This window comes from Pituophis catenifer, unplaced genomic scaffold, assembly GCF_029215685.1.
Source record: "Pituophis catenifer annectens isolate HBS135680 unplaced genomic scaffold, rPitCat1.0.hap2 SCAF_4, whole genome shotgun sequence".
Taxonomy (NCBI): Eukaryota; Metazoa; Chordata; class Lepidosauria; order Squamata; family Colubridae; genus Pituophis; species Pituophis catenifer.
The window spans coordinates 110,598,255-110,617,245 of NW_027256884.1; the positions used below are offsets into that span (position 1 = coordinate 110,598,255).

An 18,991-nucleotide genomic window follows, 5' to 3' on the forward strand; every position below is an offset into this window, starting at 1 on the left:
CTCACACTAAGAAGCCCCGGGTTTTGTTTACCATTATTTATTTATTGAATATAAGCTAATATCGCATTGGACACGCTCAACCGTAAACCGCGCTATATAAACCCAATGGCTGGTTTTGTACCAGGTTTTGGTTGAGCTGTGGGTGAATCACTTCTGGGGAGGGGTTGCCTAGAAATCCTTGGATTTTTATGTCCCTCCATCGATTTCGATAGAGCACGGCTTTACCTCAGTTCATTTATAATAAAAAAATAAAATAAAATAAAATAATAAAATAAAATAATAAAATAAATATTCTTTGTTTGTTTATTAGATTTATATAGATTTATTATATTTATAATACAATAATATAATAATATAATATAATATAATATAATATAATATAATATAATATAATATAATATAATATAATATAATATAATTAAATTAAAATAAAATATAATATAATATAATTAAAATAAAATAAAATAAAATAAAGCCCCAATATACTAGTTATAGTTATCGCGCTTGCAAGCGGTCTGACTGACAATCGCGCGGGCGGATTCCCCGAGCGCGCATCGCCTCAGCGAAGCTCTTAACCGCCAAAGCGCCTTGCCGGCCTTCAGAACGCGAAGGGGGCGGGGCAAATGTTTTCCAGATGGCTCCGCCCAGACGGCGTTTGACGGGCAGAACCTCACGATCTCGCCACCTCCCCCCCATCCCCGCCCCCCCCCGCTCCCCGCTGGTATGCGAAGGGAGGGAGATGGAATGACGCCGAGTCTGGGTCACGTGGGGGCGTGTGGAATGCTAACAATGTAGCGAATGTCCCAACTGTGTCCCGCGGCCGCCGCATTCGGAGCCCAAGAGGGGGAAAGAGAAGAATGGAGAAAGAGCCGCGCGCCGGAGGCGGACGCCGCCGCGGACGCCGCAGCCACGGGAGGGGAGCCGCGGAAGCTGCCCCCAGACTTTCCATTGGGCATTAAGGGGAAAAGCAAGGAGGGGGTGAGTACGGGAAACCCCGTTCCTGCTTAGTGCAAGGGCTGCGGAGGGGTGGGGCCAGGGTTTCCCCGGGGTGGGGGGTGGGCGCGCGCGGACAGGCTGGTCCCCCTCCCTCTTCCTTTGCTCCTTTTGCAGCTTTTCTGCCGTCCTTCTCTTAAAGACCAAGGTGGGCACCGTTCTGGAATGGGGAGGAGCGGGAGGCATTTGGCCCCGGGAGCGTCTTCGTCTCTGGTGCAAAAAATTATTCTAATTGCTTCGGGCGGGTAGGAGAGTCGGGGAGCCGGCAAAGGCAGCCGTGCCTTCTTCGAAGTTGGAAGAGGTTCAGGAAACCAAAGTTGGTCCCAAGCCGCGGAGGAGGGGAGCCCTGGCCGAGGAGCGGAAGACGGAGTGGCGGGGTGTCACGGGGCAGGAACGGCTGGGAAGACCTGTGTAAAGGCTTGGAAGGGAAGGGACTCCTGGGTAAGGAGGCAGAAGGGCTGCATCGGCCAGCCTTCTTTAAATTGGCGGGACTGGTCAGCCTTGGAGGCCCCCCCCCCCGGGGCCAAACCCACCCTTTGCCACTGAGGTTGAATGAAGTCCGCTCAACCCCGCTGCCGAATCTGGACGCGGAAAAAATCGCCCAGCGATTTGGAAGGCGGATCTTCGGCCCGCTGAATTGGCTGGTCTTCTTAAGGCGAAAATTGGGATATATTCCTCTCTGTCTTGGGCTCGGTGGGGAAAAAATTGTTGCCGACCAGAAAAGCCCTTTTGCCTCGATCCTGTTTTTTGTGGCCAAGAGAAAGCCCAAACTATTCGCTTGCCCTTCGCGTTGCCAGGATGTCGTTCTAGCTGAGACGGACGGCATCCCCCCCACCCGGGCCGTGCAGCCGTCTTGGAAGGCGCTCCGTGCAGCCCGATCTCGCCTAGGGAGCGTTTTGAATGTCAGGGAGCGCGTTTGTTTTCGTCTCGTGAGAATGATGATGACGGAGCCTTGTCTAGACGGGTGTGCCGCGGGGAAACGAGCGTTTACACGCGTACGAAAGTTGCACGGTTAGTGGAGTGAGGCGTAGCGGGACCTGTGGGACCTTTGAACCGGCAACGTTGATCAAAGCTTCTTGGAAAGTGTTAATTCCTACAGCGGACCTGTCAGAGCCCGCGGTAGGGTATAGGAGGTCCGGTCCTTTCCGAGCGTAACATGGCGGAATCTGAACAGTCTTGGGGAGGTTTATTTCGGATTAAAAACGCGGAGTAGGAGAGTGAGGCTTTCTGGTTTTAATTCTATGTGCCAGGAATGCGTCCAAAGGTGGAACTCCACCGCCCGATCCTATACAGCGCAACCTCTCTGAGATTGTGTGTGTGTGTTTCTGTTTTGAAACAAAAGAAACAGACGCCAAAGGACAGTGCGAAAGATTCGCGGTCTTGCAACTCTTGCGGACAGGAGTGGCCGAGGGACCTTCGCTCATTCGCCAAAGAAGCGTCGCTCCTCTCGAGGGCTGCATCCGCTCCGGGGGTTTTGCGCCCTTCCAGGAGAGATCTTAATCCGACGAGTTTGAAGGATCGGGCCCGAAGGGTTTGGGTGCCTGGCCTTTACCGAGCCCGCCCTGGGCCGGAGCGGGCTCCCTCTCTCTCTCTGTGACCGCGCTGGAGGCCTTGCTCCCACCGGAAGAGCCGCAGCCAACGCCGAATAAACTTTCCAGTTTTAGTCAAGTCAGGCCCGCGCTGCGCTGAGGGAAGCTGCGCCTTATTCCACCCTGTTCTTAAGTTTCCGTCGGAGGAGCCGGCGCCGCCGCCTCTTCCCTGGGTTTGGCTTGGTTTCTGAGGTCGATGGGAGTTAGCATGAGGAATGGGCAGGACCGTCCCGGAACTTCTGCCTTGACGACCGCCGCCCCATGCTGATATTTCCTGGATAGGACTCTGGCCGAAGGTTGAGAAAGATTTGGGGGGGGGGAGAGAGCCACGGTTATAAATGGACTTTATTGCCTCTTCTGTGTCATATGTTTCATAGAATCATAGTGTTGAAAGGGACCTTGGAGATCTTCTAGTCCAACCCTTGCCCTGGGTAGGAATCTTTGTTGCAACCAGACAAATGACTTTTAAAACCTCCAGGCACCATTCCAGGAGAGAGGCTGCTCCCCTGCTTAATAATTCCCATAGTCATAAAATTTCTCTTTATTTCAAGTTTGGATCTCTGTCTGCCTACTAGCTGTTATCCTATCCTATCCTATCCTATCCTATCCTATCCTATCCTATCCTATCCTATCCTATCCTATCCCTGCCCACTAGTAGTTATCCCATTTTCAGATGCTCTGGACTGGAGAATAAATGTGCACCCTCTGATTTGTGACAATCTGTCATGTATTGAAAGAGTGGTATCAAATGTCCCTGAGCCTGCTCTTGTTTAGGCTAAAGGCATCGAGTTTCTTTCACCAATCTTCATAGGGTTTAGTCATCAAACCCATCAGCGTCTTTGTCTCACTTTCCAGTTTCTCAGCATCCTTGTATTGTGGCAACTGGAACTGAACATGGTGTTCCAGATGTGGTTTGACGGGTGCAGCCTGGAGCAAAACTAGTGCTGCACATTTATTTATTTATTTGCTTACAGATTTATATAGCCATCCAAATCACACGTGGTGGTTTCAGCCAGCTTACAACATTAAAACAATTCAAAGCATAAAACCTATACAACCCCTCCTTTCCCTCCCTAGTGGCAACAAATACAATCATATCAACCACTTGATTTTCTGTATCAGCCTAGGGTCCCCAGGCCTACAGATAGTACCATATCTTTAGTGCTTCCCAGACAAGTAATAAGGTGCAGGGGAAGGCAGTCTTATCTCTGGGGGAATGAACTCCATAGGGAGGACACTACTATTGAGAAGGCCCTTTTGATTGTCCCAATTGTATTTCCCTAATAGATGGGACCTGCAACATGCCATGCCTTCTCGCCCCAGTGAGTCAGGTCGATGTATCTGAGGAGAGGTACTAACCTGGCTTCAATCATATAGGATTTTAAAGGTGATAACCAGCATCTTGAATTGCATCAGAAGCAAATCGGCAACCAATGCAGCTTTTGCAAAAGAAATAACATGCGCCAATCTAGACTTGCACAAAACTGTGCAGGCTGCTGTATTTTGAACCAGCTGAAGCATCTGGATACTCTTCAGGGACTGCCCCATGTAGAGCACATTACTATAGTCCAAATGGGAGGTGACTAGGACATGCATGACTGAGAAGGACACACTGGTTCAGTAGAAGCATAACTGGCAAACAACTTGCACTTGTGCAAAGGGCCTCCTGGCCATGACTGCTTCTTGCTCCTCAAGCAGGACTTGTGACTCCAGGAGATGCCTAGATTACAGACTGCGCCTATTTGGGGCAGTGCAGCCTCATCCATAACCAGAGATGGGATTCCCCCAGAGCCAAGGAGCCCCAAACCCAAAGCCTCTCTGTCTTGCCAGCGTTCAGGTTTAGTCTGTTGCTCCTTAACAGCCTCCTGGCACAGAGGGAAGGTGGTCGCGACATCGCATAACTGCATGGGCAGCAATGTACAACTGAGTATCATCAGCCTACTGGCGATATCTCACTCCCCATGGTGATGGATCATCTCCTAAAGCAGTTTCATTTAGAAGTTAAACAGGAGCAGTGACAGCACAGCCTTTGTGGCTTTATATACGTCTATTGATGGAGCCCGAGATTGCACTGGCTACATGGAGAGCTATAGGAAAACCTTACATCTTTTGATATGCAGCTGCATTTTGTTGGATAGGGCACAGTGTTGAAGTCTCTCAAAATCCTTTTTGGATTTTGTTGGAGTCTGGTTTTAGTGATGTTGTTAACAACCTGACCAAACTTGGTGTCATCTGTAGATTTGTTGAGCATCGCTTTGCCTAATTTATTGATAAAAATGAGAGCACTGGGCCCAGAAAAGAATCTCTTGCATAACTTTCGCCAAGTTTGATTCCTATAGACATTTCTGCATGTGATGCTAAACCTATTATATTCCATATGAAGGTGAAGTCTATATTGTTAGAAATGTGACTTTCTTTTGTTCCCCTGACAAAGTTATTGCAGTTTGAGAAATAGTAGCAGTGATAACAAAGAAAAGTTAAATGAGACCCTATTGGACAGAAATATGGGACTGGTAGGACATAGTTGATAGGTTTGATAAGAGAGGAAGCTAATTTTGACATTTATAAATACTAGTTTCCCATTCTTTGGGGATTAAGAATTTTCTAGTTTCATATATTTCATCAATGATTTTTAAAGAGTGTCCTGAGTGGAGTTTGGTTTTTTTTGAGAATTCAACCTTCCCTGGTGACTTTTATTGAGAGTAGGTAGATAAAAATTTTTAAATTCTTATTTTTTAAAAAAATGCTCATCTTATGTCTTAAGGCCTTTTATAGTCAACACTTCCGTTTTATCACACCCAGACAAGTAGCTGATGAATCTTTCCTATGAAAACTAATGTCACAAAAATGTTTTTGGCAACAAAATGAGTTTTCTTTTTGTTGTCTGCTGCATTAAGCTGATTTTAATTCCAGAAATGAAAGTTCAGTATTGACAATAATTGTTCCATGAAAATACAAGCTTCTACATGCTTACCAGCTACCCAGAGTTGGTTAGAATCAGGTAGCATCAACATTAAATTAATATAAATACCTGAAAAATAAGTCTTGTTAAATTAAACTTGGCTTAGTTAACAATATATCAGCATCAGATTGCACCAGAGTGATTTTAATCAATATACTGTAACTATAGAAAACTGAAATGTAAAATAAGAGTGAGCTCTAAAGTTTTTTTTACTACTGGTTCTGTGGGCGTGGCTTATTTTGTGGGTGTGGCATGGAGGTCATGTGACTAGGTGGGCGTGGCTAGCTGGTCAGAGTCATTTCTGGAAGGTCCTCGCACTTACGACCAGTCCTCACACTTATGACCCGACTCATTTGTTTGCTTTTAACACTGATCAGCTGTAGGACGGCCCTTTGAAGCCCGGTGGCAAGAGTTTAAACAGTTTTTTTCCCTCTAGTCATCAGCTGGGACTCAGGAGGCAGCAATAGATTGGGGGTGGGACCAAATAAAAGGTAAGAATAACGTGGGTGGGTGGGAGGGCAGGGGGGAGAACCGGTTCGGTGACGTCATATCGTCACCGCTACCGGCTCGGCCGAACCGGACCAAACCAGAAGGAACCCACCACTGGTTTAGGCCAACAAAACTGACCAAGGTTAAGAAATATGCCAGTTCCACAGAACTAATTTATGATAGATTTCTCTATCTATAGCTTCAACCAGTTAAGAGTAATAGTTACTCTTAAAATACAACATATAGAATTTGTCTTCATTAGTTTCTTATTCATATTGGTAAGAAGCATACACAATAATAAGATCATTTACTTTTCACGGATTGCCAATGGAATTCCAGGAAGACTATTTTAATGCACATAGCTTTATTTCACTGGAAACTAAAATTGAAATATTCCCAAAGCAATCTGCCAATATTATGCAGTCAGAAATTTAACAACTCAGTACAGTAATATAATATGCAAAGAGCATTTAGGGTCTTCCTTACCAATCTAGGTAATATGCCCTCTTTTAAAACAGGAAACTTTACGCGTAGTCCCCTATCTGATGTTTCTCACCTTGCCCTTCCATGACACCCCCCCCCCACAAGCCCTATGCTACACTATTCTGCAATTTGCATTTGCAAATTTGCCAAATCAGTTTAATGGCATTCTAATTGCTGCTATATTACATTCATTTGTGTGTTTGACATATGGAGAGAGCAAAACATTGCACAATTCTCTTGGCACCTTGGAAGAAAAAAAAAGTTAAGTAACAGCCCAGCTGTCCCAATGTGACCTTAATACAGACAAACTACTGCAATATCTTGGGTGCAAATCATTCCCACATGTCCCTAAAGACATCACCTTTGACCCAGCATAATCTGTCTGCAGAAAGAAAAATCTCATCTCTTGGAAGCATCACTCATAGAGTAAGGTATGCAAAAGGACACAACACATAGCACAGACAAGCCCACACAAATCAAAGGCACCTGGAGAGCAGGGAGATGTCTACCTCTATTGTAGGCTCTAAAAGTGTGGGTCAGTCATATAGGACATACAGCTCTGCCCAATTCTCACTCTTCAGCATCTGCTGTTTTAAGTAATTGTTTTGCTGAAGAATTAGATCTTTCCTGCAGCATACAAAGTAAGATTCCTTACCTCTGGTGGAAATTGTGATAAGGAGCTTTATGAAATTCATTTAATGTCAGATATGGCTTTCTGTATTCTACTGAGCGAATCTTAGTAAATTACTATAAGGTGAGGGTTACCACATATAAGTTATACATTAGCCCCTAGATAGTATTGTAATTGCCAGATTCAGCGTAAAAGGCTTTAAGTAGTCAAGATAAACAATGAAAAAGGTATCTGTATCATATTGTCAAGTCTTCCTCCTTTTCTAAAGTTTCTTGGCTGTAAGTGGGATCTAGTTAAACATTCTGTCTGTTTAATGTTCATATTTCTTTGATAGCTCCTTAGCTCATGGAGGTACAAAACCTTTTCAAGAAGTCCATGCAATTCTAAAATATCACAACTGTTCTGATCTTGCATGAATGTCATAGTGATTGAATCCAGTGCTGGAAATAATCAGAAAAGCTGTGGTTTATGGGGATTATGTAATTTTCTTAGAATCCCAAATTTGGATGCAGAGCTCAGCTAGGTAAAAAGTAAATGGAAGGATGGGGAAATGTCAACCTATGAATCTTACATCAAATATACAAATCTGTATCTGAGTCAACAACTGATCAGGAATTCTAACATGCACTTTTCAAAGTATTCAGGAGATTTTTCTAAAGACCTGGTCAAAGATTACGAATAAGATAAGATAACCCTTATTGTCACTTTTTTTTCCTGTGAGTACACTGGCACACATTAAAAATGAAATTCCGTTGCTTGCTCTCATATCGGGTTGCTCCCCATGTCAGAAACTTTTTTAAAAATGGTTTATTTAGTAATTTAGTAATGCTAAAACATTGGAAGTCAAGAATTCTTGTTGCTGTACAGTAAGTCCTAAACTACATCTATCTAGACCTGATGAGTACATTCTATTCCCAGATGTTCCTCTTAATCTGTTTTGAAATGAATTAAAATGCATATTAGATTTCAGAACGTCAATGTACTTTTTAAATTTGCCCAGACATTACGTTTCAGCAGATAACAACATTTGATGACTCTTGTCTGGGCTGAGAAGCTAAGTTGAATTGGGCCATTTTACATGGAGAACAAACTCCTAGTGAATGCCATGAGGGCTTTGGACTAATTGAAAAAACATCCAAAAAGAAGGGAATGACAAAATATCTTTGTATTATCACCAACAAAATTGTATGGACTTACAAGAGTCAAGTATGAGTTGAAGGAGTTTTTGATTTTTTTTAAAGAACTAGATTTAATAGTTTATATTATAGTTTATTGCAGGACCTACTGAACTTTTTAATATATTTTAATTGGTGATTTGGAAGAGGAATATGTGCCCCCTTAAAATTTAATATCTATACTCAATTATTGTAAAATAAATGTGTGTAACTGATCTTCTTCCAGGGTACATGTGGTAGTTGTAGCTATTTATAGAAGAAAAGGGGCTTTCCATTTTGCAAAAAAATCTGAATTGTAAGAACTGGAATGAAAATATGCCTTCTTTCCAAAGACAGAAATGGTTGTGGTTTATTCCCATTCTGCAGCATGGATAGAGAGGAAAAATGCTTAAATACTTAATTTTGTTTTACATATTTCCTGCTTCCAAGGCTTTAATAATCAATATTATTTCTAAGCTGCCTGCTATTATATTAAATTAAATTGGCTGCAGGAAAATCTCTTCTGCTCCAGAAATTATGATGAATGTATAATAATGAAAATGAACATATAAGTCTTAATAGAACTGCAAAGATTCTTTTTTGTTTTTAATTGAAAGACAAAGTTCTGTATACATTTGCTCAAGAATTTGGTATCGGGATCCTAACCATGCATTTGACTCTGGAACAATTTCCTTTATAAGTACCGGTAAATGGGAATTGCATGAGAGCATCAAAATGCTGAAAATACATACTGTAGGTTGCAGCACAGAAGAAATAAGATACCACATGGCTTGAAATTAGGGATCCTGAGTCATAGAATCATTGAATTATAGGGCTGGAAGGGATCTTGGAAATTTTCTAGTTCCAACCCCCTCATGGGATGAGGCCTTATACCATTCCAGACAAATGGTTGTCCAATCTTTCTTGAAAACCTCTAGCAATGAAGCACCCATAACTCTGGAAGGCAGCCTCTTCCATTAATTAGTCATTCTCACTCTCAGGAAATTCCTCCTTAGTTCCAGGTTGGTTCTCCCTCTGATGAGCTTCTACCCATTGCTTTTTGTCCTGCCCTCAGGTATTTTGGAGAACAAATTTACTTCCTCTTCCCTATAACAGCCTTTCAAGTGTTGGAAGACAGCTATCATGTAACCAATAAGCTTCTCTTCGTTAGGCTAAACATACCTTGTTCCCTTAGTCATCATTGTACAGTTTAGCTTCAGACCTTTATCAACTTCGTTGCGCTTCTCTGCACTCTTTCTAGGGCCTCAGATCTTTTTTGTACCATGGTGACCAGAACTGGACACAATACTCCCAAGTGTGGCCTCACCAATGCTGTATAGAGCAGCAATATGCTGATGTTGTAAACCGCTCAGAGAGTGCTAGTATAAAGCACTATGGAACAGTAGATAAGTCAAAGTGCTATTGCTACATCATTTCTCGTGCTATCCTTCTGTTACTGCAATTAGGAAAGTGAAACACTTAGAAAAAACGAGATATACAAAAATTATCACCATAGAAAAAACAAGATATACCAAAATTATCACGTCAGTTAATACTTAGTTGGGTAACCTTTAGCATGAATTACGGCTTTACAATGTCTTCTCATGGAGTGAACCAAGTCTTTTAGTTCTACAGCTGTTATAATGTGAAACCAAGATTGATTGAATGATTGCTTCTATTAACTGGGTTTTGTTGCTGGGTCGCTTCTGACTAACAAGTTTCTGTAGTCGGCTCATTGGGTTAAGATCTGGGCTACTCCGAGGCCATTCCAGCAGTGGAATATGATTATCTTGAAACTCAAAAAAAAAGTGGTATTATTAGCCATCAAACCTCAAAAATACAAGGTTTCTACAATTTTGGCCACTACTGTATATGTTTATGAGTATTATGACTCACCTATTGTACCATGTTGCGAGGTGGAGGAATGCAAATTTCGTGGTCATCTTGCTGCATAGCAGTTTATCTCATCACGCTTCAGTCCCCACTACATTCCATTCCCCCATAACTTGCTTTTGAGCAACTTGCCCTTTCCCCCACTCCTGTTCATTTTGTGTTGCAGACTTTAAACTATAAAAGTCGGTGCCCATTCTCAACTGCTGGAAAAACAATTCCAGATCAGAAAAATGAACCCAATGACTTGTAAAGGCATTGGATCCATTCCTGTGGTTCTCTCATTATTGCCATTGATGAAATGATCTCCAATATTCTTCCCCTAAACTGAAGACAATATGAAGGGGGGGGAAATTCTCATGATCATTTTCTTTGGAAAGCTCCCATAAGTGATTTGTGCAGTGATCGAGTCTTCATAGATCAGCTTTTAAACATCAGGTTCCTTGTTTTACTTTCAACCTTGAACTGACTGTTTTTGTTATTTCATTTCTTTAGAATTTCCTTCTAATCAGCTCCCCCTAACATGTAATGTTATTAAACAAAAAGATTAAGAATTTCTTATATGAGGTTGGTTTTTTTTTTTTTTTAAAAAAAAGCTGTGTTTAGTGCTGAATTGGTGTAATGTGAAATTTTATAGTTGAATCTAACTCTGAGGTTGCTTTATATCCTGCATAGTTTTAATCTTTTATTATTTATTGATTTTGGTTTTATAAAAAAATTACTATATAAATAAAAACAAGGTAATTCCAGATTTTTTTGAATACCTTAAGAAAAAAAAAATTAAAATAAAAGCGACTTGTATAACAGTATCTTTGTTCTTTTTTTTCTTTCAGACACGAGAGAGAAAAAAAGAGATTTGTCTGAAACAGTATAGGCTTCCAGCTTGAGCAGGGGGTTGGAGTAGAAAGCCTCCAATATCTCTTCCAACTCTGTTATTTTGTTAAAAACACCACGAGGTTTTTAGAATTTCTCTCTGGCTATAGGAACCATAAAAACTGAGCTGAAGAGAAATGACATCAGCTACTGCTCCATGACTATTGATCCTTCTTTTGTACCAGAGACTGGGAAAAGTGACAAGATTTGCTGTGGAGGTTTGCCACCTACCTATGAATTGATTTCAGGGAATAATGTTTTATAACAAACTGATATCTTCCAGAAGAACAACACTGAATATCCACATCCCTTTGATTATATGCGAAAGAAGTTGGTATTGATGCTGAAACAACATTGGATTAACCATGAGGCCAAAGACTTTCCCTGCTACTACTTACTCTGGGAACAGCAGACAAAGATTACAGGAAATCCGGGAAGGTTTGAAACAGCCTGCTAAAGCTTCTAGTCAGGGATTACCCATTGGACCAAGCAGTGAAAGTTCTCTGGACTCTAAAATTCTAGTAGGAAAAGATGCTGCCAGACAGCAGCAAATCCGCCCGGCTGCCAAATTTGGAAATTATCAGAAAGCACTGCGAGAAATCAGATATTCTCTATTGCCCTTTGCTAATGAGTTGGGCACTACCTCTGCAGTTGTTGAAGTCAATAGACAAATGTTGCAGGAACTGGTGAATGCAGGATGCGACCAGGTGAGTACGCATTTAGAGCAGAGATGGCCAAGAAGGCCCACTCTGTGGAGGTTGTGTTGACTTCTGGATATGTTGCAATTACAAGTGGGCAATTAAGCTGCTGTTTGGTACATGCAGTGCATTGATTTAGGCCATGACTTTTGTTCTGTGGTCCTATTGCCATTCCATTTGCTTGGCGATCATCATATGATTTGCTAACCAGAGTTTGTTGAGTAGACCTCATTAGGTCACACTTCATATCTAGGAATAGATAAACTACTAGAGATTAAGCACCTTTTTTGGCCAAGGGGCCACACTTTTAAAATTACGATGTTGATCTGTGAAAGCTTCATGTCCTTAACTGCAGCAGATGGACAGCCAAATATTTTCACCTTAGGCTTTTTTTGGGGGGGGCAAGGTTTGCTGGAGGCCTTAAGAGTCCAAATGAATATTGAGCTTAATGCATCCCTTTTAAGCTTCATTTCAATGAAAACAGTAGAAATTCATCACTGAAAATCTGACATTTTGCCTATTGGGGCAATATAGGATGCAGTAACCAAATGGGGTTGACAGCTGCATGTAGCCTGTAGGTCACGAGTTGGCCTATACTCATAAAGCCTATTTTGTAAATCATAATGTTAGGGGAGATTTGAGGGTTCTACATTCCTTTGAACTCCTAAATATCTTTGAGTAATGGTGATCAGAGGAAGCATTCTTCACTGCATAGGATTAATTCTGCTTTGTAGGAATCTGCCTGATACTAAATCATGCCTTTGATCCAGCTAATCCAAGATAGTTTTACCAACCTTTGTTTTGTTTCCCAACTCCAGAATGTCACTCTATAATCTTTCTGATCCTGAAAGGTGCTTCATAAATAAGGAGAGCTTGCATAAAGCATCTTCTTTCAGAATGTTAAAGCAGCTCCGTCTTATAATCCAAGCTTGCACTATTTTCCAGGCTCATGTGGCTGTTTCAGAAAGTGTTCTAGATCCTCTCTGCTGCTGTTCATGCAAGTTAAAATAATGTGATAATGTGGCTGCTTTAACAATTCAAAACGAAATGCTTCTCCCATACAGTCCAAGGCACAATCTTGCTGTACAGAGATGCAAAGGGTTACATTTTGAATCTTCTCCATCAGTGCTTTTTTGATTTGGCAACTTTTAAAATGTGTCAGTGGTGAAATGTAAAATTTGTTACTACTGGTTCTGTGGGCGTGGCTTGGTGGTGGTGGGTAATATGACTGAGTGGGCGTGGCCAACTTTTTTTTTTTTAATTTTTAAAAGCATTTTTTCTACAACCTCTTCGGCTGAAGAGGTTGTAGAAAAAATGCTTTTAAAAGCCTCTGATGATCCCAGCTGAGCCGCGCGATCATCAGAGGCAATTTTTTTACTTTTAAAAGCATTTTTTCAGCCAAAGAGATTGTAGAAAAAATGCTTTTAAAAATAAAAAAAAGCCTCTGATGATTGCGCGGCTCAGCTGTGCAATCAGGACCGCCTTCTGCCACAAACAGCCTCTGACCAACCAGTTCGCTCCCACAGAGAGGGACTCCTCAGGGTGCCGTCAGCCAAGTTATGTCGGCTGGCGACACCCAGGAGGAGAGCCTTCTCTGTGGGAGCTCCTGCCCTCTGGAATGAATTGCCCCCAGATATTTGTAACATTTCTGACCTCCGGGTTTTTCGCTGCGCCCTCAAGACCCTACTGTTCCGACAGGCGCGGCTATCAAATTGATTGATTTTAAATTGGGTTTTAATTTTGGGTTTTAAAATTCGGCCAAAACTATTTAATGATTTTAATTAATTTTAACTAGATATTGTATATTTGTATTTTAATTTTGGCTGTACACCGCCCTGAGTCCTTCAGGAGAATGGGCGGTATATAAATAAAATTATTATTATTATTATTATTATTATTATTATTATTATTATTATTATTATTATTGTTATTATTAATGGGGGGGCAGGGATTTTTGCTATCGGTTCTCTGAACCACCCACCTCCATCGCTACTGGATCGGGTGATCCGGTCCAAACCGGGAGCATTTTACCCCTGAAATGTGTGTATTTGAACTCCCAGAATCCCACTGTCTAGGGAACTCTAGGAGTTGAAGTCCACACATCGTACCCTTCTACATGAAAACTGTACTACTGAACTAAAGAAAAGTACATCCTCTGACACTTTCTGAAAAATGGTCTGAAAAACACTGTGGCTAGGTTTGGGGGTGGTGGGAATGTTGTTTTTGCTTTTGCTTTTTGCCTAGTCTTCAGTTCTTACAGATTTATTGCAAGTCATGTGATACAAACACTGCAAAACCTGGCGTTATAATTCCAACAACTTAAATGCTCTGGATTTTTATGACTGCAGTTGAAAGTTTACTGAAGTCTAGCACACATTTGTTCAAAAATAATACTACTTTTTGAACAGTTTATTGAATTTCTTCATAAATGTTGCAACTGTTCCCACATTGTGTGAAGTGACCTGTTGTGTTAACCCAGGCATTGTGGTTGGTAAACTGTCACTTATGATTAGCATTAGGTATGATCCCAGATAGTTGTGGCTTATTTAGCAAAGCATAGTTAGGCAGGGTATCGCATAATCCTGTATGTCAGTCCAGTCTCTTAAGTATTTTAAATTTTAGCTGTAAAACTATACTAAGAAGGTCTTAATAAAACCACAATAATTAATTTTATTCTCTTAATAATATCTGCATGAAGCTCACACTGCTATAGATGTTACTCTTTCAATAATTATAAGATAGTCCCAGAACTTGTACAACTTCTTACCAAAAGGTTGCTAATTTAAAAAAATATGAAGCCAGAAATGCTGTTAGTGGCCTATCAACTGGTAAACAAAACTTGCTTAGCTTGAAAGTGCTTGTTGCAGCCTTCAAGAAAGAGTGGAGCACAAGCCAAATGTGTTTCTTGCAGATCAGTAAGCCATTTAGAAACACCCCAGGCTATTAAATGTGGAATGCTGTGTGCAGTTATAGATAGTAGCTTTCAGAATTTTAATTTCATGGAATGCAACCGAGCATGTGATTGGAAGAGTTCAACCACTTGAAGAGCTTTAAATTGTATTGTGATCTTTCTCTCTCTCTCTCACTGTTTGAAATGAAAAAAGCTGGCATGGTTTTCTTGTTTCCATTGTAAATCAGTAATGCGGATATACCTTGTTGAATTGTTGCAATTTGTCATTAGATTACAAAGATGCCTTGAGCAACTGTGTGAATGGACTTGGTTTTTCCACTAATACAATTTTCCATTATTGCCTTCTGGTTTGTTTGTACTTCCCATTATCCACTGTAGCCCTGAGATTTAGTGGTGGCTATTGTTGTTGTTGTTGTTGTTGTTGTTGTTATAAATCTGCCTTTTAGATTGTTACAAAAAAAAAAAAAAAAGACTATGCAGTTTACAAAACCACGTCCGATCATGCTCAGTTCTTTTCATATTAGTTCCCCCCAAACTGGCTTTTTTTGGTGTTAGCACCAACAGAAAACCCAGGATTGTAGGGTAAACCGTAAAAAACATTGTTTGGTTTTTTTTAGAATAGAATAGAATTATTTATTGGCTAAGTGTGATTGAATATACAAGGAATTTGTCTTGGGTACATAAGCTCTCAGTGTACATAAAAAATACATTCATCAAGAATCATAAGATACAACACTTAGCGATCGTCATAGGATACTAAATAAGCAATCAAATCATACTATAAAACTAAATAAACCAATATAAATCGTAAAGATACAAGCAACAAGGTTATAGTCATAAGTGGGAGGAGATAGGTAATAGGAAGGATAAGAAGAATAATAGTAATACAATCTTAGTAAATAGTTTGACAGTGTTGTGGGAATTAGTTGTTTAGCAGAGTGATGGCATGCGGGGAAAAACTGTCCTTGTGTCTAGCTGTTCTGGTATGCAATGTTGCACACCAGAACAACTAGACACACCAGAACAAGTAGTGTGCAACAGTGTGCAAAATATATTGAAAAAAGACAAAAGGCAGACCATTTCTTTAATTGAAAAAATGCATAGATGCATTCATGTTTTCACTAGAATTCAAGCTCAGCTCAGTAGCATCCTTGCTTCTTGCCACTTGTAACTCAGCTAAATTCTCCTCCTCCTCCTCTGTTCTATGGCATCTGAAGTTTCAGCTCTGGTTGTTAGAATGCTAAATTTTGTATCCACTTCCCAGTTCTTTGCTTAGACAGAACTGAAGGATGTTCCATTCTGTCCCTAAGGGGCTGCTGCTTAGATTAATAGCTATATGAATGATGACCTGTTGGGTCATCATTTCAGAGATATTTCCTTACCTAAACAGAGAAATGGAATAACCAAGGGCAAAAAGGCAGTGGGAGCAGGGGAAGCTTCCAACTTCCTGTCAACTTGGCCTGCAGCTGACTGCTCTCTGGCAGGCTATGGTGGGACCAGCTTACCTGGCCTCCACAGGGCCAGGTTAGGACCACTCTACTAAACCTCTGGGCAGTGGCTCAGGAGAGTTAAGTGACCACAAATTTGCAAATTTCAATCCCATTGGAGACATTGTTCCCAGAATTTGGATGCTTTGTGTAAATAAGCCTATTTGAGGCACCTTGGTTCAAAAATGTTGCCCTCGTTCGGGGGTCGGCAACCTTAGACACTCAAAGAGCCACAAAGGTCCTAACCCGGAAGCTCCCTGTTCAATTCTGGAGCTGACCGGAAGTCCGGTTCCCCCACCATAGAGTCTCGTCCTAGCATGGCATCTTTTTTTCTCTACCTGTCCTAACCAAAAGCCCTAGCAATTGTGGAGCCAACTGGAGACAGAGCCGCAGCAGAGGGATGAAAGAGCTGCATGCAGCTCCAGAGCCGTGGGTTGCCAATCCCTGCCCTAGTTAAAAGTTATAGACAAAAGAGTTTTAGTATTATATAACTATATTATATAGGAATCTGAAATATTAAACACTTGATCTTAGCCAAAAGACTGAGAAGCAGTGGAATATTGATAACTACTTATGGACAATGCACAACATATCTGAGAACATCTGCTCATGCCTATCTTAAAGTTAGAATGGTGTTTTTCAAATTTGGCAACTTTAAGATGTCGCTGGGGAATTCTGGGAGTTGAAATCCACACATCTTAAAGTTGCCAAGTTTGAAAAACATTGATGCATTCTAAAATGATACAGTCCCCTAAAAGCTAATGCTATAATTAATTTTTTTGTGGATGACAATGCTTATTTATTTATTTATTTATTTATTTATTTATTTATTTATTTATTTATTTATTTATTTATTTATTGGTTCGATTTATATGCCGCCCTTCTCTGGAGACTCAGGGCGGCTTACAATGCGTTAAGCAATAGCCTTCATACTTTTGTATATACCTGCTTAGTAGGGCTTTTTGCCCCCCCCTAAGCAGTGTTCTTTTTTATACAAAGTCAGCTTATTGCCCCCACAATCTGGGTCCTCATTTTACCTATCTCGAAAGGATGGAAGGCTGAGTCAACCTTGAGCCTGGTGAGATTTGAACTTGTAGTAATTGCAGGCAGCTGATGCTACTTAACAGCACTTTAGTCTGCTGCGCCACCAAGGCTATCACCCAATCTACTGTAAGAGACTAATTTTGCTGTGTTTCTAGAAAATGCAGCATTTTCTAGATATATATTTATGATATATATCATGTAGAATATATATATTCTACAGTATTGGGTTTCAAATCCCAGTGTTACCGGTTCGCTGTTGGGAGTGCACGGTGCTTCTGCACATGCGCAGAGTGTTTTTGATGACATCTGGATGGGTGGGTGGGCAGAGCCTCCCGCCGCTGCCACTACCTGTTTGCCTGAACCGGGGCAAACTGGTAGCAACCTACCACTGATATTCTACATATATATTTATGATGCTTAAAAACCTGCTTTATAAAAGGAGCCAACGTTGTCAGATCAAATACTTATGCAAATACTGGGAGTTTTCTTCGTCTGCTGGGAAAGTTAATAACACATTTCCTGGTAAAAAACTTGAGCTGGGAAAAGGTGACTCTACTTTCATAAAATGCAAGTGACTTACAGGATGCTGTTTTCTAGTGAAGGTGGATGACGCAGACAGGTAGAAGGAGCAAGATGAATGTGTTCAATTATGCATAGAATTGGGAACAGTCCGATTGTGGAGAAGAGTTTCTGCCTAGCTATAATTGTCGAATGTATTAAGAATTCTCCTCTCTTTTCAAATATGTACATCTCCAGCCAAAAATAATCTGTTTTTGTTTCCCAGTGTCTGATTTCCTCCTTAAAAGAAATGTCATTTTATACTGCCTAATTTTCCTGTAAAATTCACTGGCAGAGCTGAAGCCTTTTCCCCAAATTGTTAATTAAACAGATATGTAAATAATAAGACATAAGAGTTTCCAGTACTCAGGTTTATTCGTTTTTTTAATGACAAGGAACATTCACAGATCTAAAACAAGACTCATTATATTTCTTGTTTTCTATGAATATGCAGCTAGAGGACAGGACAACAGTTTTGTAGAAGCAATATAAATCATGCATTAAAAATTTTCTCTTCCAAACTGTAGGGCTGTGCAGTGCTTTATATTCAAAAATAAAAAGGTGCTTCAGAGCACGCGGAGATGCACAATACAACACTCCCTGCAGTTTACCTGAAATAAATACAGGTAATCCTTGACTAATAACAATTCATTTAGTGACCGTTCAAAGTTAAAACAGCTCTGAAAAAAGTCACTTACAACCTGTCCTCATATTTATGACTGCCACAGCATCCCTGTGGTCATATGGTCAAAATTTGGGAGCTTGTCAACTAGCATTGACAATGACAATTGCAGTATCCCGGGGTCACATGATCTCTATTTGGGACTTTCCTAGCTGGCTTCCCATAAGCAAAGTCAATGGGGGAAGCCAGAATCACTTAACTTCCACAGCAAAAAAGGTTGTAACATCAGGCATGACTAACTTAACAACCACCTTGCTTAGCGACAGAATTCACCTACCAATTATAGTTGTAAATCAAGGACTACTTTTATGCCTTTTCCCAGGAATGAACTGCAGCTGCAGAGAGCGCTTGCAAAAGCTTGAAAAAAGACACAGCTGCTTTCAGAAGATGCAGAGAGAAATGTTTTATCTTTGTGCCTTTGAATCTGAAGCACTGCGCAATCCTATGAAATTGAAATATCCTTTCTTGCATTTAACCATGTTGTGTTAAACTTTTACTTAATATCATTATTTAATTTTATTATGGGTATTATCACTTTTAAGAAATA

The 18,991-nt window shown here is 40.8% G+C and overlaps 1 protein-coding gene across 1 annotated transcript in view; it reads left to right on the forward strand.

Annotated features, from left to right (window-relative positions):
- The first annotated feature begins 779 nt into the window (after positions 1 to 779).
- Positions 780 to 18,991, forward strand: part of LATS2 (large tumor suppressor kinase 2) — a 50,493-nt gene continuing 32,281 nt past the window's right edge. Inside the window, exons 1-2 of the mRNA XM_070942842.1 lie at positions 780 to 978; positions 11,025 to 11,771. Of these exons, the coding sequence (XP_070798943.1) occupies positions 11,430 to 11,771 (342 nt within the window). The 5' untranslated portion in view covers positions 780 to 978; positions 11,025 to 11,429. The remainder of the gene's footprint in view (positions 979 to 11,024; positions 11,772 to 18,991) is intronic.